At 58.5% G+C, this 23,120-nt stretch overlaps 9 protein-coding genes across 9 annotated transcripts; 4 read left to right on the top strand and 5 right to left on the bottom strand.

The window, feature by feature from the left end:
- Positions 1–1,912: 1,912 nt before the first annotated feature.
- SPRG_19053 (hypothetical protein) lies at positions 1,913–3,131 on the top strand (the record flags this gene model as incomplete). Its single annotated transcript, XM_012339859.1, has 6 exons — positions 1,913–2,008; positions 2,054–2,276; positions 2,325–2,437; positions 2,594–2,686; positions 2,736–2,830; positions 2,888–3,131. 6 exons carry the CDS (start codon positions 1,913–1,915, stop codon positions 3,129–3,131), a joined length of 864 nt encoding a protein of 287 aa, XP_012195249.1.
- A 90-nt stretch (positions 3,132–3,221) lies between these two features.
- Positions 3,222–3,680, bottom strand: SPRG_19054 (hypothetical protein; the record flags this gene model as incomplete). Its single annotated transcript, XM_012339860.1, has 2 exons — positions 3,222–3,509; positions 3,561–3,680. The coding sequence occupies 2 exons, from the start codon at positions 3,678–3,680 to the stop codon at positions 3,222–3,224; spliced, it is 408 nt and encodes a 135-aa protein (XP_012195250.1).
- Positions 3,681–4,866: 1,186 nt separating this feature from the next.
- SPRG_19055 (hypothetical protein) lies at positions 4,867–7,930 on the bottom strand (the record flags this gene model as incomplete). The annotated part of the gene is made up of 11 exons (XM_012339861.1): positions 4,867–4,999; positions 5,050–5,682; positions 5,731–5,906; positions 5,953–6,182; positions 6,231–6,456; positions 6,519–7,104; positions 7,155–7,249; positions 7,292–7,434; positions 7,483–7,570; positions 7,619–7,760; positions 7,809–7,930. 11 exons carry the CDS (start codon positions 7,928–7,930, stop codon positions 4,867–4,869), a joined length of 2,574 nt encoding a protein of 857 aa, XP_012195251.1.
- Positions 7,931–8,678: 748 nt separating this feature from the next.
- Positions 8,679–9,649, bottom strand: SPRG_19056 (hypothetical protein; the record flags this gene model as incomplete). Its single annotated transcript, XM_012339862.1, has 4 exons — positions 8,679–8,798; positions 8,854–9,210; positions 9,257–9,508; positions 9,557–9,649. The coding sequence occupies 4 exons, from the start codon at positions 9,647–9,649 to the stop codon at positions 8,679–8,681; spliced, it is 822 nt and encodes a 273-aa protein (XP_012195252.1).
- Positions 9,650–9,937: 288 nt separating this feature from the next.
- Positions 9,938–13,234, top strand: SPRG_19057 (hypothetical protein; the record flags this gene model as incomplete). Its single annotated transcript, XM_012339863.1, has 7 exons — positions 9,938–10,529; positions 10,576–10,669; positions 10,719–10,811; positions 10,858–11,025; positions 11,195–11,534; positions 11,586–12,353; positions 12,401–13,234. The coding sequence occupies 7 exons, from the start codon at positions 9,938–9,940 to the stop codon at positions 13,232–13,234; spliced, it is 2,889 nt and encodes a 962-aa protein (XP_012195253.1).
- A 732-nt stretch (positions 13,235–13,966) lies between these two features.
- On the top strand, positions 13,967–16,485 carry SPRG_01433 (ATP-dependent protease La; the record flags this gene model as incomplete). Its single annotated transcript, XM_012339646.1, has 4 exons — positions 13,967–14,544; positions 14,601–15,603; positions 15,652–16,098; positions 16,148–16,485. 4 exons carry the CDS (start codon positions 13,967–13,969, stop codon positions 16,421–16,423), a joined length of 2,304 nt encoding a protein of 767 aa, XP_012195036.1. The 3' UTR covers positions 16,424–16,485.
- SPRG_01434 (hypothetical protein) lies at positions 16,442–18,153 on the bottom strand. The gene is made up of 8 exons (XM_012339647.1): positions 18,014–18,153; positions 17,911–17,969; positions 17,747–17,861; positions 17,600–17,694; positions 17,456–17,547; positions 17,173–17,403; positions 16,739–17,123; positions 16,442–16,684 (listed from the first exon to the last, which is right to left on the bottom strand). The coding sequence occupies exons 1-8, from the start codon at positions 18,117–18,119 to the stop codon at positions 16,529–16,531; spliced, it is 1,239 nt and encodes a 412-aa protein (XP_012195037.1). The 5' UTR covers positions 18,120–18,153; the 3' UTR covers positions 16,442–16,528.
- A 475-nt stretch (positions 18,154–18,628) lies between these two features.
- SPRG_19058 (hypothetical protein) lies at positions 18,629–21,252 on the bottom strand (the record flags this gene model as incomplete). The annotated part of the gene is made up of 6 exons (XM_012339864.1): positions 18,629–18,858; positions 18,906–19,260; positions 19,314–19,448; positions 19,493–19,633; positions 19,679–20,448; positions 20,493–21,252. The coding sequence occupies 6 exons, from the start codon at positions 21,250–21,252 to the stop codon at positions 18,629–18,631; spliced, it is 2,391 nt and encodes a 796-aa protein (XP_012195254.1).
- A 573-nt stretch (positions 21,253–21,825) lies between these two features.
- On the top strand, positions 21,826–22,218 carry SPRG_19059 (hypothetical protein; the record flags this gene model as incomplete). Its single annotated transcript, XM_012339865.1, has 1 exon — positions 21,826–22,218. A coding segment is annotated over one exon (393 nt), but the record flags the coding sequence as incomplete, so codon positions are not given.
- Between the last annotated feature and the right edge of the window lie 902 nt (positions 22,219–23,120).

A 23,120-nucleotide genomic window follows, 5' to 3' on the forward strand; every position in this document is an offset into this window, starting at 1 on the left:
TCAAGCGAGGAACGTCGCTGCTCGCGAAAATAGAATTTTGCATTAATTCAATTCAAATGGTGCGCGTAGAAACTACGACACTGGATGTGTAGAATCCATAAATCCATAAAACCTCGATCATAACTCCAAACAAAAACATTAGATTGTGCGAATTGGAGCCATGGCCTTGGCCTCAAGCGAGGAACGTCGCTGCTCGCGAAATTGAATTTTGCATTAATTCAATTCAATGGTGCGCGTAGAAACTACGACACTGGATGTGTAGAATCCATAAATCCATAAAACCTCGATCATAACGCTGGGTTTCGGGTTGTCCGGGCGTGGACGGTCCGAGTGTCTGGTAACGTTGTATGGGGTACTAGGGGTTTTGGGGTGTGAAAGGGGTGTTATCTCGATGCTCGAGCTGTTCGCGCTTGGACAAAATAGCCGCCCCTCATTTCTCGACACGACATGGCACCATGGCTTCGCGCCTGATGGCGGCACCATCATCCTCGTCGTCATCCTAACCGGTTTCGTCTACGCGTGGGCTGGGTTAAAGGTTGGCAACGCGCGCAAGCGCTGCAACATCAAGTTGCCTTAGGTATCATGAGTTCGTTTTGGCATTCATTACCCTAATCGCGTTGGTCTTTCAATGATGTCGATGTATGCTGAAGTCTCGGACACGACTTGAACGCGTCCAACAGCGTCCAGCGGGCACACCAGAACGTGCTCAAGAACCTCCCGTCTTCTTTGCCTCCTTATTACTGTACCATCCTGTATGTACCACTCGGGCTATGCGGTGATCGCGGGTCTGAGGGCAGCTTGGTCGTGATCGCGTTGCGCGTTGGTGGAGTGCAATTCCTGCTGGGGACGAGAAACCCTGCAGTACGAGTGGCGGCGCTCCAACTCGGAGAAGCTTTACGTCCTGAACTTATTGCATATCGCGCGAGGGTACCTGCTCAGCCAAGAGGAAGGCGGAAGGTGCTCATGACCAGTGGAAATGGCACACGCGATCATCAGTAGGCAATGAGATGACAGGTGAGAATGAAGCAATGGGAATCCTTCTCGCCTATATTGTCCACGAAACTAGTCGACGGCGCGTGCCCGTGTGACGGATCGGTGAACTGGATGGCACTCCGGACCGGAGTGCCGTAAAGTCGCAAGTAGCAATGTGAACCCAATTGTACATTGGTGAGCGCTAATCCTGTCGTCATGACCCCTATCCTGTCGGCTGTAGCGGGACAATCGGTGCGCTTCTTAGCATCTCCACCCCATCGCGTCCAGTACGACATTCTGCGCAGACTAAGTCCCATGCGCGCGGCGCACAGGAGAAGCCTTGATAACAACCGGAAGACCGCGTGGAGCAGCTCGAGGACGACACCGAAATCTTCAAGAACGACGTGGAAACTCTCAAGAGAGGCATCAAGAAACGCAAGCAAGACTCAAGCATCCAAAAAAGATACCGAGATCCTCTCAATGGCAGCTCATGAGAGACACGAAAGCGCTGTCAAACCGCGTACAGCGGCTGCCATCAAATGCCAGTGTACACTGCAAGCCGTAGTGCGATAACTCAACAAAATGGTTCGTGTGCACGTCATCGTCAGGAGACAGTTGACGCGAGCGATGCTTTGGTCTGGACGAGACACGCGCTGTCACCACGCCGGTGCGAGCGATGAGGGTACTAGTACGAGTCTATTTTAACTGCTCAACAAGGCGATTGCATGGAAAACATAGGAAACACCATCCACCGATGTATGTCATTTTGCTTTCTTGGATGGGACTACCCATTCATTTGGTCTCTTTTGTCTGACCAACGCCGGACGTGGCGCCAAGGTTGAAGTTGAAGCGTTGCGTCCGGATACGGCGCCAACGTTCCATCGAAGATCGCTGGAAAGGGCGCCGGTATCCGGTGGCCAACGGGCGTTTACTCTGCAAAATGCCCGTCGTCCCCATCGAGCTTCCGCTGCTGTACGGCAGTCTCTGGCTCGCGCTCTTGAGTCTCTGGGTCGTCTACTGCTACCGCGCCAAGGAGGTACGACCTACCACTAGAGCTTTGCCAGCTCACCACCTCTATTAGTATTGCACCGGACTGCACACGGCGCTTGGCGCCACGGCCGTCGCCGCTCTCCTCGATATGATCGTCCAGTTGCTTGTGATGTGTCTGGAGGCTCCGCAAGCTATGGCGAATGCGTTCCACGCCGTCTTCTTTGGCAGCTTCATGCTGAGTGTGCTCTTGATCGCGGTCGGGTATGGGATCACGACCCCGTCGCTGGGCTGGCGCCACAGCGTGAGCCTCAGCGGTACATCTCTCATATCTCCTCTTACGGCCGGTGCATGATATGAACTAGTCTATGCGATCATCCTCGCCATCTTTCGCTGGTGGCGCACCGTGAACGAGTCGACCGAGGTGCTTGTGCTCGCACTCACGTTGCATGTGCTCGTCTTGCTCTACCTCTTGCATGTATTGCGCTCTTCCATCCTCGCCGCTCCTTGATGCGAATGGCTGTGTAGCATACGTCGCAGAATCTCCACTTCCTACTCATGGCGTTTACATGATGCGCGGCGTACGACCCTCTCTCTGCTGTACGTTGATACGGATGTGTCGACTGTGGGGTAGGAGCGACTCCCGACAGACAGCGTTCTCCCCAAGTACTATCTTTTTCGCCACGTGCGCCAGATCGTGGGCTTCTTCTTCCTCGCCTACCTCGTGGTATGAAGCCGCCATCCCAAGTCTACAGTTGATACCTTGATATTTGCAGTTTGGCGCGTGGACAGCGACGACCGTGGACGATTCCTCGATGGTCTTTCTCATTTTGGAAGAGAGCTTGATCCTTGGCACGTCGGCGCATCTCGGGTATACTGACTGGAAGATATAGTCCGCCGACCGGATCTCACACTACGAACGGTGTAGCTTGCTGTTGCGCCCGACGCCCAAGTTTCAAAGCGAAGACTTTGGGCAGTGGAATGCGTACCAGCTCTTTAGCACGTATGCGCGGCTCATGCGCGGGCTCAGCATCGACGATGTGCTCTCGGGCGACGAGATCTTGCCGCTGACCGCGCCGCGCGACGTGGTTGTGATTCAAAACCCGTCGTCGGTCTCGGACCACGGCGTTGTCGTGCACAACGTAAGCGTTGGCATCCCGTCCCTGCAGTGATTGTAGTTGTCCATGGAGTAAAATAGCATGCAGTTCTCTATTGGTGTCACCCTATCTTCTTCTATCGAGGCTCCTTTGACGTTTCTGCAATCAAAACATCGGGACCTTTTGGTTAAGAAAGTACATGAGCACGAGGAAGAGGAGGAGGCCCACGAACGAAAGGCCCGCGCGCGTGTAGTTGGACGACGCGACCGCGTGGTGGTACTTGTCGAGCGCCGTCTCGAGGTCGGCGCAGCGCTTCTCGAGGTACGCTCGGCGCTCCTTGGTCAGCGACCCTTCCTTCTTCTCCTTGAGGAGCTTATCGTCTTGCCACAAGAGCGCGCGGTTCTTGGAGAGCTCGGTGCGCGCCAAGGTGAGCGCGGTGCTCGACAGCGCATTCTACAAGGTGGCGTGAGCAACATGGTCGATGGGGTGGCAGGCGGGACGTACGTGCTTGTTGTTGTACTTCTGAAACTCGCGGTCAAACTGGTCGATGGGCCGCTCAGCGTCGCCGGCAGCGGCGTTCGTGGCGGCGGCCTTCTCGACAGCAGAGCGCTTCTGGGCAGCCATGGCAGAGGGTGCTATGTGGGGCGGTCGGAGTTGATTCGAAAATGTTACTTGCGCTGCTGTCGACCAGGACCGGATAAACCTCGTTGGTTTCCGGATGCTGGGACACGAGCACTTGGTACACGCAACTTGGCCCGGACGTACCTTGATTACGCGTACGGTGGCAGCGCGTGCGTCAAGCAATGGAGCAGAGTGTTCTCACGATTTACGGTATATGTAGCTACCACTGCATAGATGACAACACTGGCTCTACCGAAGACTATCCTTTGGCTCCGGTTTTCAGGACGGGGAGGCTGGTTGACGTCGGACCCAGGTGACCTGGGTCCAACATAAACGATTGGCAGAGTCCACGCAGTGACCTGGGCCAGGTCACTGCGTGGACTCTGCCAATCGTTTATGAGGCAGGCTCCAGGGTCTGCTGACGGTGTCTGCGAGATAATCCATGTGTGTTGCCTTGCAGAGTCGGCCACGATCCCACGATCCACATGCCACCATGTCCGAGACATGCAAAGTTGTGTGTTTTTAGCTGGCCGCGCAACGTGGCGCATCCCTGGCGACTCTGCCGCATCGTCTGCAGTGGGAGGGAGGGTAGGGTTGTAGGTAATAACTTGAAACCTTGCTCGGTTTGCTAAGTTTTCGTACGAGATTTCTGCGTGGATAAAGCACGGTTTGAGTCGCTTCTTCTGTGTGTCCTGTGCTGCGTTCGCTCGGTCGAGTCGAAAACACGGTCTGGGTGGGACTCGATTCGATTCGGCTGCGGTCCCAGCTCACGAGGCTAAAACCACAATTGCATCACCTGAGAGAATGGCTAGCCGACTGGTCGCCTCTGCTTTTTAGTATCTAGACACGCACATCCACGCTCCAAAAATGCTCTTCTTCTGCGCTCGACCCTCTGGTCCCTACGACGCAGCAGCTCCAAGTCGGAGCCGACCACTGCTGGTTACCATGTCTCTGCTCGCACTACGTAGTCTCGGCTACATGTCGACAACCAACGTCGCCTGTTCCTTATCCCGATCCGAGTCCTCGATCGTGACGGCTGCGCACGGCCCACCGAGGTTCATTTTCACGCATCGGCAGGCGGAGTGTTGGGACCAGTGCACGTGCAGCAACACAGCATTGCGTGGCAATAAGGTGTCTCATTTCATAGGAGCCCAATCGTGCTGCTGACGCACGAGCGTCGACCGGAGCGTTAGTAGTCGACCAAGCACGTGACGGTCAACACATAAAAGGTCGTGCCAAGGATGAGGCGGTACGGGTTGTCGCGTTCGGTCGCCTCGCGCTCGTCGATAAAGACGATGCGGCCCAAAATGTACTCGGGGTATCTATCAAAAAAGAGTATCAAGTCGCCACACATTTCTATCTTGATACAAACCGGTTTTGGGCTTGGTGAAACATCGCAATCGACTCGTCCGAGAGGAACCGGTTGGGGCACCCAAGGTGGAACGCCAAGTAGATCTTGGCCGCGCTCGCGTCACTCGGCGCAAATGTCGGCAGAAACAGCGCGAGGTCGTCATAACTGAACGACCGGAATGCGATTTTGGACACTATGTCATCGTTGGTCGTCTCCTTCTCGCTCGGCGCCGCCGTCATCGTCATTGTCGTCGTCGCCTGCTGCTGCTTGGCCAGCCACATGTCTTCAAAGGCGTCGAGGCCCTTCTGGAGACCGTCGACCGTCTGCATCTCGAATGTCGCTTCGTCCATGCCCACAAGGTTCCAGATCTGCTTGAGCGCTGAGCGCTGCGAACCGAGGAGGAACTGTGCGTGCGCAAGGTCGTTCTTGGCGACTTCGCACTCGTCGTTGGCGCGCAAAAGCGCCTCGTCCTGCGACGCAATGCGGGCTTCGAGCGACGCGACCATCGCATTGCGTTCGTCCAGCATGCCTTCGAGGCGCGCTGTCTTGTCGAGGAGCTCGGACGAGTTGGCCATGCCGGCGGGATGGCCGGCCGTCGCCGCGAGAGCGAGTACCAATGGAAAGTTGGGACCTTTCTCGGCGCTGCAGCTCATGCTACACACACGGCATCGTTACATATATATACCCCAAAATGGGATGGACCTCGATGCGTTCGAGAACGAGCTGCAATGGCACGACGCCTTCTTCTGGTCGTCGAGTTCGGTTTGGAGCTCGTCGACGCGCCCTTCGAGCTCCTTGCAGCGTTCGCGAAGCACATCCAATTCGCGCTGCTCCATCTCAAACGGGGCCGGCGACGGCGCATCAATGGCCGGCAGTGCCTACGCAATACGACTAAGACACGGCATCTCATGCCACAAGATCCACTGTGTCAAACGGCCGCATGCGGATATCGCAGTGGGACGGCTTCTCGACGAGACCTGGCACGAAGTCGCGCGGTAGGTGCTGCCCAAAGTCCTTGAGGAACGCATCGCGTAAGAGCACTTCATCCTCGCGCATCTGCGCGAGCTTCTCGCCCATGCTCTGAATCTTCCACGTGAATTCGCGCCCGTACGTGCGTCGACGAATAATCTCCTGAATGCACGCGTCATAGGCCTCTACGCACACGCAGTGACGCGTCATCGCCTCGACAGCCAACTCGGTACCTGGCAGCTTGGCCACGTGGTCGAGCTCGGCAAACTGCCGCTTCTGCACAGCAAGCGCATCCCTGAGCAAGCTGAGCGTCTGTTCAAAGTCCCGAATCTCCGACTGGACGCGGGAGACCCAGCGCAGCTGAGTGTGCACGGCTGCATTCATGCTGTCCTTGCTCTCGGCGACCGCGAGCATAAATGTCTTGAGCTCGTCGTCGACCACCTGCTGCACGTGCGGCAACTAAGACAACGAGGCGCAACGAGGCGCATGAGTCGACACGTGGATCCACATTCGGGGCATACGAGCGCAGCTTGGTCCCGCTGCATCTCGTCGAGGCCGCGGAACGCCTCGAGGACGGTGGCCGATGCAAACATGTAGCTGGTCGTCATGCTGCTGCTCGTTGTATTCGATTCGGGCAGCACATTCTGCGGCACGGTCTCGGCGACGCGCTGAACGACCGTCTCGTAGTTGGCCTGCAGCGTCGCGACGATGCTTTTGACGTTCATGTGGTCGGTCGACGAGACCACTTTGGCGTAGAGCACGTCCCGTTGCCGGAGCAGATCCGACGCCGGCCGCGCCGACTGTGTGCTCGACGTGAGACCGACGCGAATGCTTTCGGTGAGCGCGTGGTACGCGGCAGCGAGCGCCTCCATTTTGGCTTGCAGGTGGGTGTGGGACTGCTCGCATTGCGTGCGCCACTCACGGACGCGCTCCAGCGGGATGCAGTCGTAGAGGGTCGTGCGGTGGGGCGGCGATTGCAGCGCCGGGTGGAGTGGGATCGTCTCGAGGCGACTGATGTACGCCTCGAGGTGCGAGAGGAGCTCTTCGTGGTGCTCGCTCGTGTTGCGAAAGTCCTTCCAGAACGGTTGAAAGTGCTGTGTCATGGCACTAGTCGAGGTCCTCAGATGAGCATGCGAGATGATGATCGAGGTCCATACATGTGAAAGGTGTCGAGGTTGGCCATGGCGGCTTGAATCGCGGAGGCTTGTGCCCGCTGCTGCGCCAAGCACGAGTCACACGCATCGAGACGCGCCTAATGCCGTTCGTGCCCAGATTGCACTTTGAAAAAGCGCACCTGCGCGACGCTGTCGAGCGTTTGGCCCATCATCGCGACGGCCTTGAACTGCACCTCGTAGTCGTACAAGGCTTTCAAGAGCGGGCTCGACGAATCGTACAAGGGCCGCGCGACCGGCGCCGACGACGGGGAGAGTGATGGTACTGCAAGATATGCCCTGCGTGAGAAGGTTCGAGAAGAAGACGATGCACCTTCGTAGTGTTGCGGCTGCAGCACGGTCGGTGCAACGGCCAGCGTCTCTTGCGAGAGCGCGCGCCGGTCGTATACAAAGACCGACTTCTACCAACAGGATATGTCTGCCATGCACTTGCCATGGCGGTCGCGCACCTGGGATGTGTGGAACTGGTACGACTCGATCGTCTTCTTCGGGTCCAAGCGGGCATAGGGCGGGCCGTAGAGCAAGATCTGCTCGTCAGTTGGGATGCCTGTCGCGACCAGCAGCTCCTGGCGCAGGACGTTGCCCGTCGCTCTGGTAGGCGGTGTTAGCCGTCGCATTCGCATCGCCTGCCATGCGTACCTGCTGCTAAGGTCGATGTCGTATTGCATGCCATCCATGGCGTTGACCACGGAGACGCGGAGGACCGCGGGCGCCGGCGGCGCGCTGGTCGGGTCGTCGCCGTCATGGGCCGGTCTCTCCATGTTGCCGTATTCGTTATTCCCGAAGTCCAATTTCTGGGCCGAATAAAATGTTTCCAAATTAATATTCACCTTCATATTTTTATCACAAAGGGTTAGTATCGAGCAGAATAAAACGATGTAGGTCGAAACGGATTTAATGCTGATACCGATCCCATTTTGGACAGAATTCTCGTTAGCCGAGTCGCACTGACATTGGCCAATCAGCGAGCGCGTCGACAGCTTTTTAGCCAATCAGACGGTATACTACGATCTTCACGGCGCGTTACACGGAATGATGTTCATGTGCTTGTCGCCGTATGTGCTTGTAACGAGGTCTCGCCATCCGGCCCCAGGTTGGCAAAGCCGATCTGCCAGCACCAGCATGAGCGACGACGCCGAGGTCCGCGCCCGCGCTAGCCGCGTCCAGCAGCTGCTCCTGCAGAAGAAGTTTGTCGAGGCCGTCGCTGCCTCGCTGGAGAACCCGCCCGTGAACGCACCGGACGAGGCCACGCGCGATGCCAACGCGCAGACCGTCTTTAGCGCGCTTCTCGCGTGCTCCAAGGCCGACATTGCGCGCACTGTGCAGGAGCTCACGCCCGACTTGGAAGACAATCTGATGAAGTACGTGTACAAGGGCCTCTCGGTGCCCCAGAACAACTCGGTCTTTCTCGAGTGGCACGGCCAGCTCGCGGCCAAGGCTGGCAGCGGCTGCATCATCCGCGCCATGACCGACCGCAAGGGCGTCTAAGCATCAATCCACCCTCTTCGATTACTGTACGATGCTCTTGATAAAGTCGGCAATGAGCGCCGTCGTCTTGGAGCTGCCGCTCACATCGCCCAAGATCGAGAGGTGGTTCGTCTCTGGCACCACGTGGTGCGCCACGCGTTCCTAGACAGTGGCCATCGACAGTATTGCTATGCGAGGCGACACAAAAATGACGTACATGGCCGTAGTCACGAAACCACTGCTGCAGCTCGCGACTGTCGTCCTCGAGGTGCAAGTCGTCGCTTGCGTTCAAGAGCAAAATCGGACACATGGCGTCGACACCCTGCAGCGTCGGCTGCATCACGGAGGCTTCTCGCCACACTTGGGCATTGGCCCCAAAGACGGGCGTGACAACCAATCCGCCGTAGACAGACGCATTGGCCATGCGAACAATGTTGTACACGCCTGCAATACCCACGACGGCGCGAGGCATTGGCAGCGCCGCCTTTGTTTTCGGGGCAAGCAGCATCTTCATGATCGTATGGGCGCCCGCGCTGTGGCCCACCCAGATGACGCGGGTGGCGTCGCCTCCATACTAATAGCACATCCTGCGATACGAACATGTAGCATTGTATGTGTACCTTTCCGATGTGGGTGTCGAGCCATTGCCGCGCCAACTCGGCGTCTTCGATGTGGGCGGGGTAGCTCACTTCGGGCGAGAGGCGGTAGTTGATCGAGACAACGAGCGCACCGACGCTCTCGGCCAATGTCGGCGCGAGGTCGGCGCTCAGCCGCCCGGCCTTGTCGCCACGCTGCCACGCGCCACCATGGACAAAGAAGATCACGGGCAGCAACGCTCGCGGAAACGGTGGCGCCTTTGGGACGACGATATCCTACAAGGCGCTTGGCGCAAGTGGTAGAGTATTGCAGATAGAGCATACGAGCGTTTGCCGAGCGTGGGGTACATCTGCGTAGGGGACATCGTGCCACGCGTAGTAGTGTCGCCGCGCTGCCGGCGCCCATCGCCGTAGCATCGTCGCAACTGCAATCTGACCGGCCGGATCATCCGGATACGACACGCGACGTCTTGAAATAGTGTGATAAGGTACAGTGTAGACCCACCTCGCGGTCCATCTCTCGTCGCACGATGCAAAGCGCGGATCACATCCTAGCCGTTTGCACTCGCGTGTGCATGCACCGTGTCGCGCATGCCATCAGCACGGTCTAATCGCATCGCCGCCAAATACATAACACTATTTAGCGTGCAACGCCGCCTGTCTGTACACTATTTTCGACGTATACAATTTCGGTTTGTGGCGGCCATGTACCGAGCATCCGCCAAGGTCAGCTCGGCGCACAACGATGGCATCTGGAGCACGGTCTGGACGAGCCGCAACCAGATTCTGAGCGGGTCCGTTGACGAGGTCGTCAAGAGCTGGGACGCCAGCAGCACCGAGGACAACGCGATCTTGCCGGTCGTCAAGCAGTTCCCGGGCCACGTGCTGGGCACGCTTGGCGTCGCCGCGACCAAGGACGGCCGCCGTGCTGCCACGTCGTCGCTCGACTGCCAAGTGCGCATCCTCAACCTCGAGACGGGCGGCGTCGAAAAGACCATCGACACGGGCGCCGGCGAAACGTGGCAGGTTGCCTACTCGCCCGACGGCGCGTTCGTCGCGACGGGCTCGCAGCAGGGCAAGATCAACATCATCAACGTCCATGACGAAAAGGTCGTGCAGTCGATTGTCGTCGAAGAAGAAAAGCCCGCGAAAGCGTCGTCGTCGTCTGACGCCAAGGGCAAGTTTGTGCTCTCGGTCGCGTACTCGCCCGACGGCAAGCACTTGGCGTGCTCGACCTTTGATGGCCTCGTGGCCATCTACGACATCGAGTCGGGCAAGCAGCTGCAAAAGTATCAAGGTTCTTTCTCCCATTTTAGAGGCGCTGGCGCATCCTCTTGCTGTAGATCGGACCAAGCCCGTGCGCTCGATCGCATACAGCCCTGACGGCAGCTTCCTCCTCGCCGCTTCGGACGACATGCACGTCAATATTTACGACGTGTACGCCAATCGTTCCAACACATCTCAATCTCACGCACATTGTCGGTAGCGCCCACAGCAGCATGGTCGCGTCGGTCGCCGGCCACATCTCGTGGGTCCTCAGCGTCGCTTGCAGTCCCGATGGCAAGCACTTTGCCACCGGGTACGTGGATTGTGTCTAAAAGATTCCAGGCTCAACTCGTGACTAGTGGCGGCGACCGCAAGGTCAAGATCTGGGACCTCGCGGCCAAGAGCTGCCTCTACACGTTCGAGTGCCACACGGACCAAGTGTGGAGCGTCGCGTACAACGAGACAGGGTCCCGCCTCGTCTCGGGCGGCGACGACGCGTTGCTGCAGCTCTACGAAGTCTCGACGGCGTAAGCAACGGCCAATATCAAGAATATTCTTTGCGCGTTCCTTCTCGCCCGAGATGAGTGTCAACGCTATGACGGAGAACTGACGTGGCAACCTCGGATGGCAACCGACTCACTTGCACTTTTGCCACATTATGCATCATACCGCCCTCGTCCTGCTGCTCGTGGGTAGCAGCCTTGCGCATGGGCACATCCAGGCTGATATTCGCGCCGGCCGCGTGCCCAGCCGCGGCGTCAACCTCGGCGGCTGGCTCGTCGCCGAGCACTGGATGACGGCGTCGTCGAGCATCTGGAACGGCGTGCCAGCAGACAGAGCGTCGCAGGGCGAGTACCACGCGATGAGTGTCCTTGGCCATAACGTGGGCGACGCGGCCTTTGAGAGCCACCGGCGGTCGTTCCTTACGCAAGCCGATATCGCGCAGATCGGTGCGGCGGGTCTCAACACGGTGCGTGTGCCGATCGGGTACTGGATTCGCGGCTGCGGTATGCTCACCGGCCCCCTCTTTCAGCAGGTGCCACCCGTCACTAATGAGGTATCACTGTCAAAGCTCATGACTGACTAGTGCTCGGTCTTTGCGCCTGGTGGGCTCAAGTACCTCGACATGCTCATTCAGCAGTGGGCGCGCGCGGCGAACGTGGCAGTGCTCATTAGCATCCACGGCGCGCCAGGATCGCAGAACGGCAACGACCACAGCGCCGCGGTCATGAAAGGCCGAGTCGACTGGCCAAACGACCCGGTCAACGTCAAGGTGACGCGCGACCTCGTGCTCTTCCTCGTGCAGCGGTACAAGAACGAGCAAGCGTTCCTCGGGATTGGGCTTCTGAACGAGCCGGACGGGCACATGAACTCGCACGTGCTCTTCTCCTACTACACGGCGTCGTACAATGACGTCCGGTCGATCTCGGACTGCATCCTCACCATGATGCCGCGGCTGTACAACCAGTATGCTGGCAACGGCGATGCGATGGGCGACTTTGGCAAAGGCATGCAAAACGTATGGATCGAGTGGCACCCGTACCTGATTTGGGGCTACGAGAGCTACTCGGAGGCGATGCTGCTCAACCAAGGCATCGACAGCATCGCCAAGAACATTGCCAACTGGCGAGGCCACCCGCTGTACTTTGGCGAGTGGAGTGTCGTGACACCGAGCAACACGTTCTCGGACCCAAACGCGCTGGCGTCCTTCCGGCGCAAGCTGGTGACGGTCATGAACACAGCCCAAGGCTGGGCGTACTGGACGTGGCGGGCCGACGGCGACGGGTATGGGCACAAGTGGTCGCTCCGGGACCTCCTGCGCCGCATGCAGTACCCGATTGTGCGAACGGCCGCGGTATCGAAGCGTGTACCATTGGCATCATGGCTCATATGTTGCAATAGAACGCGGTGGGGTCATCGCCGCCGCTCAGCATTCTGCAGTCGAACGGCGTCGGACTCAGCCTTTTAACGCAAACGCAAAGCCTCGCCGCCGATCCTGCGTGGATTGCGGCCATGGGGCCGCTGGTTGCCGAGCGCTGGAGCTACAACCCGAGCACGCAGCAGCTGCAGTCGCTCACAAGCGGCAACTGCCTCGACGCGTACTTTGACAATGGTCTCCAGCGCCACGTCATCCACAGCTACAGCTGCGATGGCACTAATGCCAACCAAAAATGGACGCTCGTCAACCACCAACTTAGCAACAAGGGACTCTGCCTGGCGCTCGTGGATGCTGCGATCAACACGGACTTGGTCGCCAACCGGCGGCTCGTCACGTGCGACAGCGCGAGCACGGCGCAGTTCTTTACCCTTGGCATCGCCGTCGCTCGGCTACGCATCGCGTCCCTGGCGTCGCTCGTGCTCAGTGCAAGCTTGACCTTTCAAGCGCCCTCGGCGCGGGACACGTCGCAGCTCTGGCTCTTCAACCACCTCGACTACACGGTCATGAACCAAGGCAGCGGCCAGTGCCTCGACGCGTACGAGGCCAAGGTCGGCGGTGCCGTGCACCTCTACGCGTGCTCGCCGGGCAATGTCAACCAGCTCTGGCGCTACAACCCGCTGACGCGCCAGCTCCAGCACATGGGGCACGCGGGCTATTGCCTCGATGTGTACGGCCCGCCCCACCTCAACACGTGCTACGCAATGGGCAACGCCGCCATGTGGGCCCAGGCGCTTCAACTCGAGTGGATCTCGTACCCGGCCCTCACGGGCGGGTACGCGGCCGTCACGAGTTCGTAGGTCGAGACGATATGATTACCTTCGTGAATTGATTGCCCTTGAGAAAAAGCCACACACCGCAGAGGAAGGGGATGTACAAATAGACGCACGGATGGGTGTTGCTGGGGAGGAGGTGCAGTGACCATGGGCTGATGCGCGTGGACACCTTCGTTCGAAGGTGAGGGATTCCCGAGAAATTGTAAGAAATTTATCGAAGAAACCTTTCGGAATCTGGTTGTCCATTGGGCAATTGCGTACTCTGATTGCTATCTCTGCATCCTTGTATCGCCACGTACGTTTGGAGGACGCTCTTGACCGCGATTGGCTGGTCAGATCCATTCGCAGCTGAGAGCGTGCCACGCGTCCAGCCTCTCGACACAGCCCCTCAGCACGTCGCGCTTGGATAGCGGTCGATCGATGAGCCGATCTACAAACGTTCTTCAAGACCTGGGGCGAGAGAACTCGACTCCTTTCGGTCATTTTCTTCTGCTCTGGTGCTCCCTGCGAAGAACGTGGCGGCAGCGCAGCGAGCCGCCTGGGACCCAAGGGACCGGTGCCTGCGCACCCAAGGCTTCTTGACCTGTTGTACCAGCTCGAGCATGGTCGACTCGACCATGCACCACGTCCAGCACCCTCGACCGTCAAGGGTGCTGGACGTGGTGCGATCGTTCTCGAAAGCCGATCCTGCGCGTTCGGATATCCACTTTATGCGGATGCTTTTGTTTACATCCATGCTGCCATTTCCAAACGATCATGGCGTCGCCGGTCTTGGCGATTCGGGACGCGGTGCTCTTCCCGGGCGCGTACCTGCGCGTGTCGGTGGGCCGCGAGAGCAGCCTGCGCCTCGTGCAGGAGACGCTCTGGAAGTCGTTCCACGCGTCGCTCGAAGCGGCGGCCATCGCGCCCGTCCACCTTGGCGTCTTCACCGAGCACGACGACGCGCTGGGCGTCACGGGTACGTTGGCGCGCGTCGTGCAGCTCCAGCGCGCGCGCACCTTTCGCAAGAACGTGCACGAGTACGAGTACTCGATGCTCCTCCACGGGCTTGCGCGGGTTAGCATTACCGAGACGCACCAGACGACGCCGTTCATCCTCGCGTCGCTCGACAAGGTCGACGATACGTACGACACCAACGGCGACGCCCGGCCACTGCGTGACCTGGTCAAGCACGTCACAGCCGCGTTCGCTGTCTCCAAGCGCATGCAGCTGCCTCGGCTCTCGGACGACGACGACGACCGTGCGCTAGCCAAGATCAGCGCCTGGATCGACATGCTCTCGGCCCATCTCCAAGGCTCGCTGCAACAAAGCAAGCGCTTCTCGACGCAGCCGATGTTGGCACGCGGCTCGACTTGCTCGTCGCGATGGCACAGGGCGCGAACTCTACCAGCCGCGCGCTCACCCTGTCCCGCAAACAACCCACGACACCCGCCTCTCTCTCCAAATCTTACAAAGAGAACAGTTTCAACGACGACGATGGCGACGAAATGGAAGGCTTGGCCAAGAAGTTGGCCGCACTCGACGCCAGCTTGGCGCCCGCGACGGCCAAGGTCCTCTCGCGGGAGCTGGCACGGCTCAAGCGCATGAGTCCGCAGCAGCCCGAGTACCACGTGATCCAAAATTACCTCGAGTTCATGCTCGACTTGCCGTGGACGTCGCCGCCGCCGCCCGCGCTTGACATGGCGACGGTCCAAGCGACGCTGGATGCCGACCACTATGGCATGACCAAAGCCAAGACGCGACTCGTTGAGTTCATGGCCGTGCGCCAGCTCCAGGACGCAGGCAAGGGTCTCATCCTTTGCCTCGTGGGGCCACCGGGCGTCGGGAAGACATCGCTCGCACAGTCGATGGCCACGGCCACCGGTCGCCCGTTGGCGCGCCTCGCGCTTGGTGGGGTGGCCGATGAGACCGAGGTCCGCGGCCACCGCAAAACGTACGTCGGCGCGATGCCCGGAAGCGTTCTTTCGGCGCTGCGCCGGGCGCAAAGCGCCCATGCACTCGTCGTCTTGGACGAGATCGACAAGCTCTCGTCGCGGAACGCGTCGGCCTCGAGTGTGAGCCACGCGCTCTTGGAGGTGCTGGACCCGCACCAAAACCATGCGTTCACGGACCACTACGCCAACGTCCCCTTCGATCTTAGTCGCGTGCTCTTTGTTGCGACGGCCAACTCGGTCGAGACGATTCCGCGGCCGCTGCTCGACCGAATGGAAGTCCTCCATCTGGACGGCTACACGCTGGAGGAAAAGATGGCGATTGCCAATACGTACATTTGGCCGCGGCAGCTCGCGCAGCACGGACTCGCAGACAAGTCAGTAGTGTTGGACGACGACGTGCTGCCGTTTGTGATTCAGAGCCACACACGCGAGGCTGGTGTCCGCGACCTCGAGCGCAAGGTAGAGCATCCTCCTCCTCCTTCTCGACGTGATGAACATGACGCTTAGATGGGCGCGATTTGCCGCCACGTGGCCGTCCGAGTCGTGCAGCAACAACCGCTTCCATCGAGTCTCTCGGTCGACTTTGTCTCGACTATCTTGGGGCCAGACACGGTCCACGATGAAGTCGCACTCCGCACGGGTGTCCATGGGGTCGCCACCGGCCTCGCGTGGACGCCGTCGGGCGGCGCGATCCTCTTTGTCGAAGCCACGGCCTTGCCTCGGTCATCGTCCGCATCGTCGTCATCCAGTACGATTGGTTTGCAGCTCACGGGGGCGCTCGGCGACGTCATGAAGGAGTCGGCGCAGCTCGCACTCACGTGGCTGCGTGTCTACCTCGAGGAGTCTTCGACGTTATTGAGTCATATTGGCGAGTTTCACATTCATTTCCCGCATGGCGCGACACCCAAAGACGGTCCGTCGGCCGGCATTGCGATCGTCTCGGCGCTCGTTTCGGTATGCTGTCGTACCTCTGTGATGATCGATGTCCATCCGCTCGCACTAGGTCGTGACGAAGCGGCTCGTGCCCGTGGACATGGCCATGACGGGCGAGATCACGCTGCGCGGTGTCGTCTTGCCTGTCGGTGGCGTGCCGCAAAAGCTCCAGGCCGCCAAGCGAGCGGGCATTGCCCGTGTCCTCCTCCCCGCGGCCAATCGCGCCGATGGCGACGAGTGGGGGCCCAAGCTCGGGCTCGCGATCACGTATGTGAGCGACCTTAACGATGTGCTTGCGACCGTCTTCGGTCTCCCGCGCGGCACGGCGTGGACCAGCCGTCTCTAGTCGTATTTTTTCAAAAAATGGCGTGTCGCATGTGTACAGAATGTCTTTTTCGTATAAGTCCACAACGGCGTCTTGATTAGCGAGGAGATATTGTCACGACGACGCTTACGCAAGCGCGAGCGGGTTGAACGAGTTGGAGACGTACGCAAAGTACTCTTGCGCGTTCGCGGCCTCTTCGACCGACGCAAACTGCGACGGCTGCAAATGTTCGTAGCGCTTCTCGAGCACCGTTCGCAGCTTCTTCTCCTTGCCCGCCTTGAGCTACAACGAGACAATATATAAATGACACCTTGTACACAAGAAGGAATGGCCTACGCGGTAGAGAATGGCGGTAAAGTTGACGGGCAGACCGTAGCGAAGGACGGCTTCGACGAAGGTTCGGACGGCCTTGACGTGCATCCACGCGATAAAGGTCTCGCCAAAATGCGCCTTGCACCACCGAAGGAGGCCCGTGTAGAGGCGGTTGACTTCGACCTCGAGCTCGGCGATCATCGTCTCGTTCGTCGCATGGGCCGTCGGGTCGTAGGTAAAGTCGCGGGCCTGGAACCGCTTCTCGCGGGCTGCGTTCTTGAACTTGTCGACGTAATCGAGGAGCGTGCCGGCCTCGAACGTGCCGTCGTTGTCAAACGACCCGCTCTGGTACTGGCCCTTGAGGATCGTGACCGTGTACAAGGTCGAGTCGCCTTCTTCAATGAGCTTCCTGCATCGCAAGTTGAGAGATTGATACTATAACGACTGGAAAAAGATACCGCGACGAGCCGGGCACGACGGGCGAGCCCTTGAGGCTGCCGCGCGACTGCTTTGGGCCGTACTCGGCAATGTCGTTGCCAATGGTTTCGTACTCGCGGAGCCAGACTTCCTCCTGGCTCTTGGGCACGACGACGACGAGGGTTTGGAGGTACTCGGTGTTGACAAAGTCCGTGGCCTTGACCACGTCCGGCGTCAAGACGTCCGTGAGGTTGGCAACGAGGAGGTTGCCGCTACAGACGCATCGAATGCAATCAGCGAAATGGTTGTGAAGAGAGAGCGCACCTCTTCTTCTTTTGGTGCAAAGCGAGCTGCTGCTTCTTCTCCGTGTAGCGCGTGCTGAGCTGCTTGAGCTCGTCCTCAATCTTGGCAATCGACTAGACGCATACATGAGCAAATGCGCAGCATCCTAGCAAGGCCGCGACGTACCGACTGGATGATCGAGACGATCTCCGACAACGGACGGCGATGCGGGTGCTTGGCCTCGTCCCACGAAAAGTGGCTCAAGTAGCGCTCGACCGGGACTAGAACACAGTATGGTATCAGCCATCCACGTCGGCGATGACCCAAAGGTACCGCCGTCGACGGTCAACGCCTCGCCGCCCTTGTTGAGTTCGTGGAACTGGCGCTCAATCTTGCGCACGGCCGCCTCGACCGACATGTCGATGCGGTGCATGTCTTCGCCGAGCGTCTAGCATTGCATGAGGCCATGGCACGCCATAGCGTTCGCAGCGGCGTACCATGAGCGAGTCGAGCGTGCCCACGAGCAAGTCGGAGGGCAGATCAAAGCGGTGGCATTCTGCGGAAAAAATGAGATCGTTCGCCGCGCCAGGCCGCGCGTACCAGAGAGGTCGTTCTTCGAGGAGCCCGTCTCGGCCTTGAGCTCGTTGAAGGTCGTGTCGGTCGAGCGGTTGCCTTCGTTGGGGACGGCGACGACCAAGTAACTCATCGTGCTACTGCCTGCCTCTTCCTGCCTAATGCGGTTTGCCTCAGTCAAAGTCAGGGATACGCTTCTTATCCGGACAACGTATTTTTATGCATCTGCATACAAAGGCCAAGCTGTTTTATTAAAAAGAACGCCCATACAACGCCCATACAAAAAGGCAGCCTTGAACATGGGGCGCTCGGCGGCGTCGCTTTTTAGCCAATCAAAACTCGCAGCGTAAAACCAAGATCTTGTAGCAAGCATGGCACGCGGCCCGCAGCCTGAAGCCCGGAGCCTATCGATGACTGACGTAGGTAGCGTGAACGAGGCGCGTGGCGGCGTCAGCCATAAAGTACGTGGACCTTGCATGAAGTGGAAGGAGCTATCGGCATTATAGTAACCTGCAGCGATTGGTCCCGGCTGGGACATGCGTGCCTGGCTCCTAGCACGACGCACGACCGATCATCCGTGGTGGACTGCATAAAGACTCGTCGGTGGAAAGTGGGGTGTTATAGGTTAGTAGTGTAGTAAAGTTAAAAATCCATGTCGTCTTCGACCTCCTTGCTCTTGAGCTTCTTGGCGGCCCGCTGCCCATCCTCGATCGACGCAAGGTCGCGGCTCGCCTTTGCGCGCAGCGTCTCCATGTCGTCCGCGTCGTCGGCCCACTCGAGCACCAAGTGGCGACCATACAAGTGCGACGACGCCAAGGACGCAAACGCGCTCTTGGCCTCGGCCTCCGTCAGAAACTCAATAAAGGCAAACCCTAACGCGCTCAATCTCAAACCCACACAATTCCCATCGTAATCGTACCGCGGTGCTTGCCGTCAAATTTCTTGGGCATGCGCACGGTCTTGAGCTGACCAAAGGCGCCAAAGAGCTCACGGATGTCCTTGATCGTCGCTTCGAACGCAATGTTGCGGCAAATGACCTTGGTACTCGGCTTCTTGCTTGGCCCCGCCGCCTTCTTGACGGGCGCGAGCTGCTTCTTGGAGAGCTTGATGTCGATCGCATGGCCGTCAAGAAGCGTGCCGTGAAGCCCGGCCATCGCCTTCTTGGCCGCGGCCGCGGTGCTATACTCCACAAAGCCAAAGCCCATCGAGAGCGTCGGTTTTTGCGTCTTCGGGTCCTTCTTGCGAGCAATCGTCGCCTTGCGCACCGTGCCCATCTACGAGATGGCACTTGTTAGCAAGTGCAATCTCAAATCGAAAGGCAAACTACCTTTTCAAACAGGCTCTGGAGACTCTTCTCGGTCGTGCTAAAGTTGAGGTTCTTCACACAGAGCGTGTTGTCGAGCTCGGCTACGTTGTCGGCCTCGACGTCGGGCAGCGCGGGCGTCGCCGCTTGCGCTTGCGCCTACACCACTTTTGAGGAATTGGACTACCAGCAGGTACGTGTACCTTGATTTTCTCGGCATAGTTCATCGTCGCAGGGCCCTTGAAGACCTTCACCGGCGCCCACTCCAAGTAGAGCGGCATGGTCTGAAACTTCTTGTACGCCAGCGATCGGAACGCCTTGCGGGCTTCGGACGCTTCCACAAACTACAAGCAAAATTGAGTCGAGTTGCAACGCAGACAAGGCTGTACCTCGATGAGGGCCATGGTCTTGGACGGCGGCAGCACAAACCGGCTGAGCTCGCCGTACGTGCGGAAGAGCTGCGCGAGAGCCGTCTCGTCGGTCGTGAACGGCAAGTTCTTGACCAGCAGCACGGTATTGCTGCGCTCGACCGACGGCCCCTTCTTGCCCTTGGCGGCCGCCGCGCCTTCAATGACGCGGAGGTCGACGCCTTCTTGCTCGAAGAACGCTTGGTTCTCCTGCAGCAGCATCGTCTCACCGATAGCAAGGCGCACAGCCATGTTGCCAGCGTCCTTGTCGAGGATCTCACCCTTCTTGACGTTCAAACGGGACGCGAGCGCGTCGACGGTCGCGTCACCGCGAATGAACGACGCGTTCCAGCCGACCTTGGACGCCGCGAGCTGCTTGCGCTCGATCTCCTTCTTCTGCTTGTACGTGAGGTTGGCCGTGTCGACAAGCGCCTCGGGCTCGAGCTTGCCCTTGGCAGGGAGGATGTGCAGGAGGCGGCCTTGGAACGCCTTGCCGTCCAAAGCCGTCCGCGCGGCCGTCGCTTCGGCTTGCGACGCAAACATGACAAAACCAAAGCCTTTCGTGCGCTTGCTGTCGTCGAGCGGCATGTGCAGCTCCGTGATGGTGCCATAGCCCGCGAAGAGCTCTTGCAAGTCCTCTTCGACCGCCGAGTACGGAAGGTTGCGCACAAAGAGCCGCGACGACGGCGCGACGTCACTCGATGTCTCGGACGGCGAGGACGCCGGCGACGACTTGGACGACTTTTTCGCTTCTTGTCTTCGTCATTCAAGTCTTCGCTATCGCCGTCATTGTCACTGTCGTCCTCGCCATCCTCGTCATCCTCATCATCCTCGTCTTCTTCGTCGTCGCTCTTGATGGTCTTGACCATCTTGGACTTGAGAAAGTCCAGGTCCGAGAGGGGCTTCTTGGTCGGTGCAATCGACTTGTCAAAATCGTCTTCATTGTCGTCGTCGTCGTCACTGTCGTTGCCCGCGTTCATCTTGTCGTGGATCTTGCTCAGGTCTTGGTACTCGTCGTCCGAGCCGCCGTCGTCTGAGCCTTCGGCGATCTTGTCGAGGCTCGCGCCACCGCCCACGGCCATGACGTCGTCGTTGGCCCAGAACTTTGTCTGCGATCGCGGCTGCATCGTCTCGACAAACTCATCGAACGCGCTGTCTTCGCCCGTCGTCTTCTTGCCCTTCTTTTTCCGCGTCGTAGTTTCCTTTGCCTCGTCAGTCTCGTCGTCCGGCTCTTCCGGCGCCTTGGTCACTTCGGCGTGGCGCGAGCTGCCCTTGGAGTACTTGCTCCACGGCCGGTCCAGCTCGTTCGACTCACGCGGCTGCGCGATCTTGACCGTGATTCGAGTCGTATCGAAAAAGGTCTTGTCGAAAAAAGCCTGCGCCTTCACGGTCTGCGCCTCGGTCTTGTAGCCGACAAAGCCGAAGCGGCGCGACTTGCCGTCCTTGGTCTTGACGACGCACGCGTCCGTGACTTCGCCGTTGGCCGCAAAGTGCTTCCGCAGCTTCTCATCGTCCACGTAGATGGGCAGGTTCTGCACGAAGAGGCGGGTGCTCATGCTCGCTGCGTCTGATGGCCAATGCTACAAAAAGGCAGCAACCAATCACATGGCGCCAATGGCCAACCAATTGAAGCGGCATTGATGCAGCCAATCCGAGAGCGGTACTAAACGTGGCATATGCCGATGCGTAAATGCCAACCGGCTATGATTACCGGTTAGTGACACCGGTTACGTTTGCCGGCTCATCGGTTACGGGTCTACAGCGATAGCTTTGAGCACGAGGCAGTGACAACGCTCCAACTCAAGAGCTAAAGAAAGCAACGCACCACGTTGCGAGTGCTTTTGAAAAAACACCGGCTTTTGCTCGATTGGAGACGGGCACCGTTGGGCACGATGGAGGGTTCTACACTACGTACCTACTTGCGCGAGGGTGTTTTCGCGATTAAGCAGGTAAAGGCAGGTAACCACGAAGAGACTTCGATGTTGATGCTGCCACCCGCCCGATCAGGGACTTTACCGCCGCGAGCAATCAACTACTCTTGACACCATAGAGGGTAAGAGAGTGCTTAATTGTTGTTTGGTTACAAAGGGACTACTCGTATGTCCGTCCAGCTACTGGTTCTTGGCGAGCAAAAGGCTGAGCTCGTCCACCAATTGCACGCGGTCGGTGGAATTCGCCAGCGTGATTGCAAACGCTTCGAGCTGCGGGCAGCGCGTGCCAATGATGATCTGCGGCGATGGCTTGCGGCAGAGCTCGTAGATGATCTCGGCAATGCCCACGATCAGCAGCACTGCGCCAACGACGCTTATGCCGCCGGTAGAGTAGATGAGCATCTTGTCGTAAATGAGGAGCCCGATGCCAATGATCGGAAACAGCTTCACGATGAACCGAAGGAGCTGGATGAACCAGCTCTCGTCGACGCGGCGGTAGTTGTCGATCGCGATGTCGCAAATGTCCTTGATGAACACTTGGCGCATCGACGGGGGCGACGTAATGCAGCAATAGCGGAGGGTGGTCTGTAGGTAGCAGACACGGTGGGTCGTGAGCTGGACGCGGCGGATCGTGCCCGACGACTTGCACGTGGCCGGCTTCTCGACAAACTCGGCAATGATTTTTTCGTTTTCGAAAAGCCGCGCCTTGAGGAGCGTCTTCTGAGCGTTTACTTCCACGGTCACGATGGCATTGGCCATTGTATTGTACGGGTTTGAGGACGTCGAGGTCAAAGGAACTATGAACGTGTGTGTGAGGGAGATGCGACAACGAGGCTCTGTGCCGTTGCAAGATTTCAAATAGAAGAATGAGATGAGAGCTATATATTTGAATGCAAACTCAGTATTTACCGGTACTTGGTATTCGATATTGGACGACCCTCCGATTCGTGTTTATTGTATTGATCCTGCAGCAGAGAACCCGAGATTATATCTTTGCTTGAAACCTCCGATCAGCCAGCTGATGTAGAAAATGGCAGCATTCCCAGGCTACCGTCAGCTGGACTACCATAGGCCCGTCGCTACTTCGGATCAAGCGACCACTTCCGACACACTAATGTACTCTTCCCGTCCCCGGGGTGCCCATGTAATAGTGATCCGCGAAGCACAAAACAAAGCAGGTGGCCAGCATAGGACTCGGGGTACTTACTCCAAACGAACGCGTATTTGTACCCCTCGAAAAGCAAAAAAATAGATCCCAAGTTCTCGCCACCGCTTTGTTTGGACGTGAAACTGAAACCTCTCGTCGTATCTGAAACGCTCCTTTTCACCTTTGCGATTACCGGTGGTAATCGCAGGGTGTTCTAGAATGCTTGAACGGGGTAATTGAAGAGGACTGGCAGCGAAGCACGAGCCTTCTCTTTCCGTCTTCCATGAAGAGGGAGCTAAAAATATTTCTGCAACCTCTAACCCTTCAACGCCTCGTTACTCAACGC

Source organism: Saprolegnia parasitica, assembly GCF_000151545.1.
Source record: "Saprolegnia parasitica CBS 223.65 unplaced genomic scaffold supercont2.3, whole genome shotgun sequence".
Taxonomy (NCBI): Eukaryota; Oomycota; class Saprolegniomycetes; order Saprolegniales; family Saprolegniaceae; genus Saprolegnia; species Saprolegnia parasitica.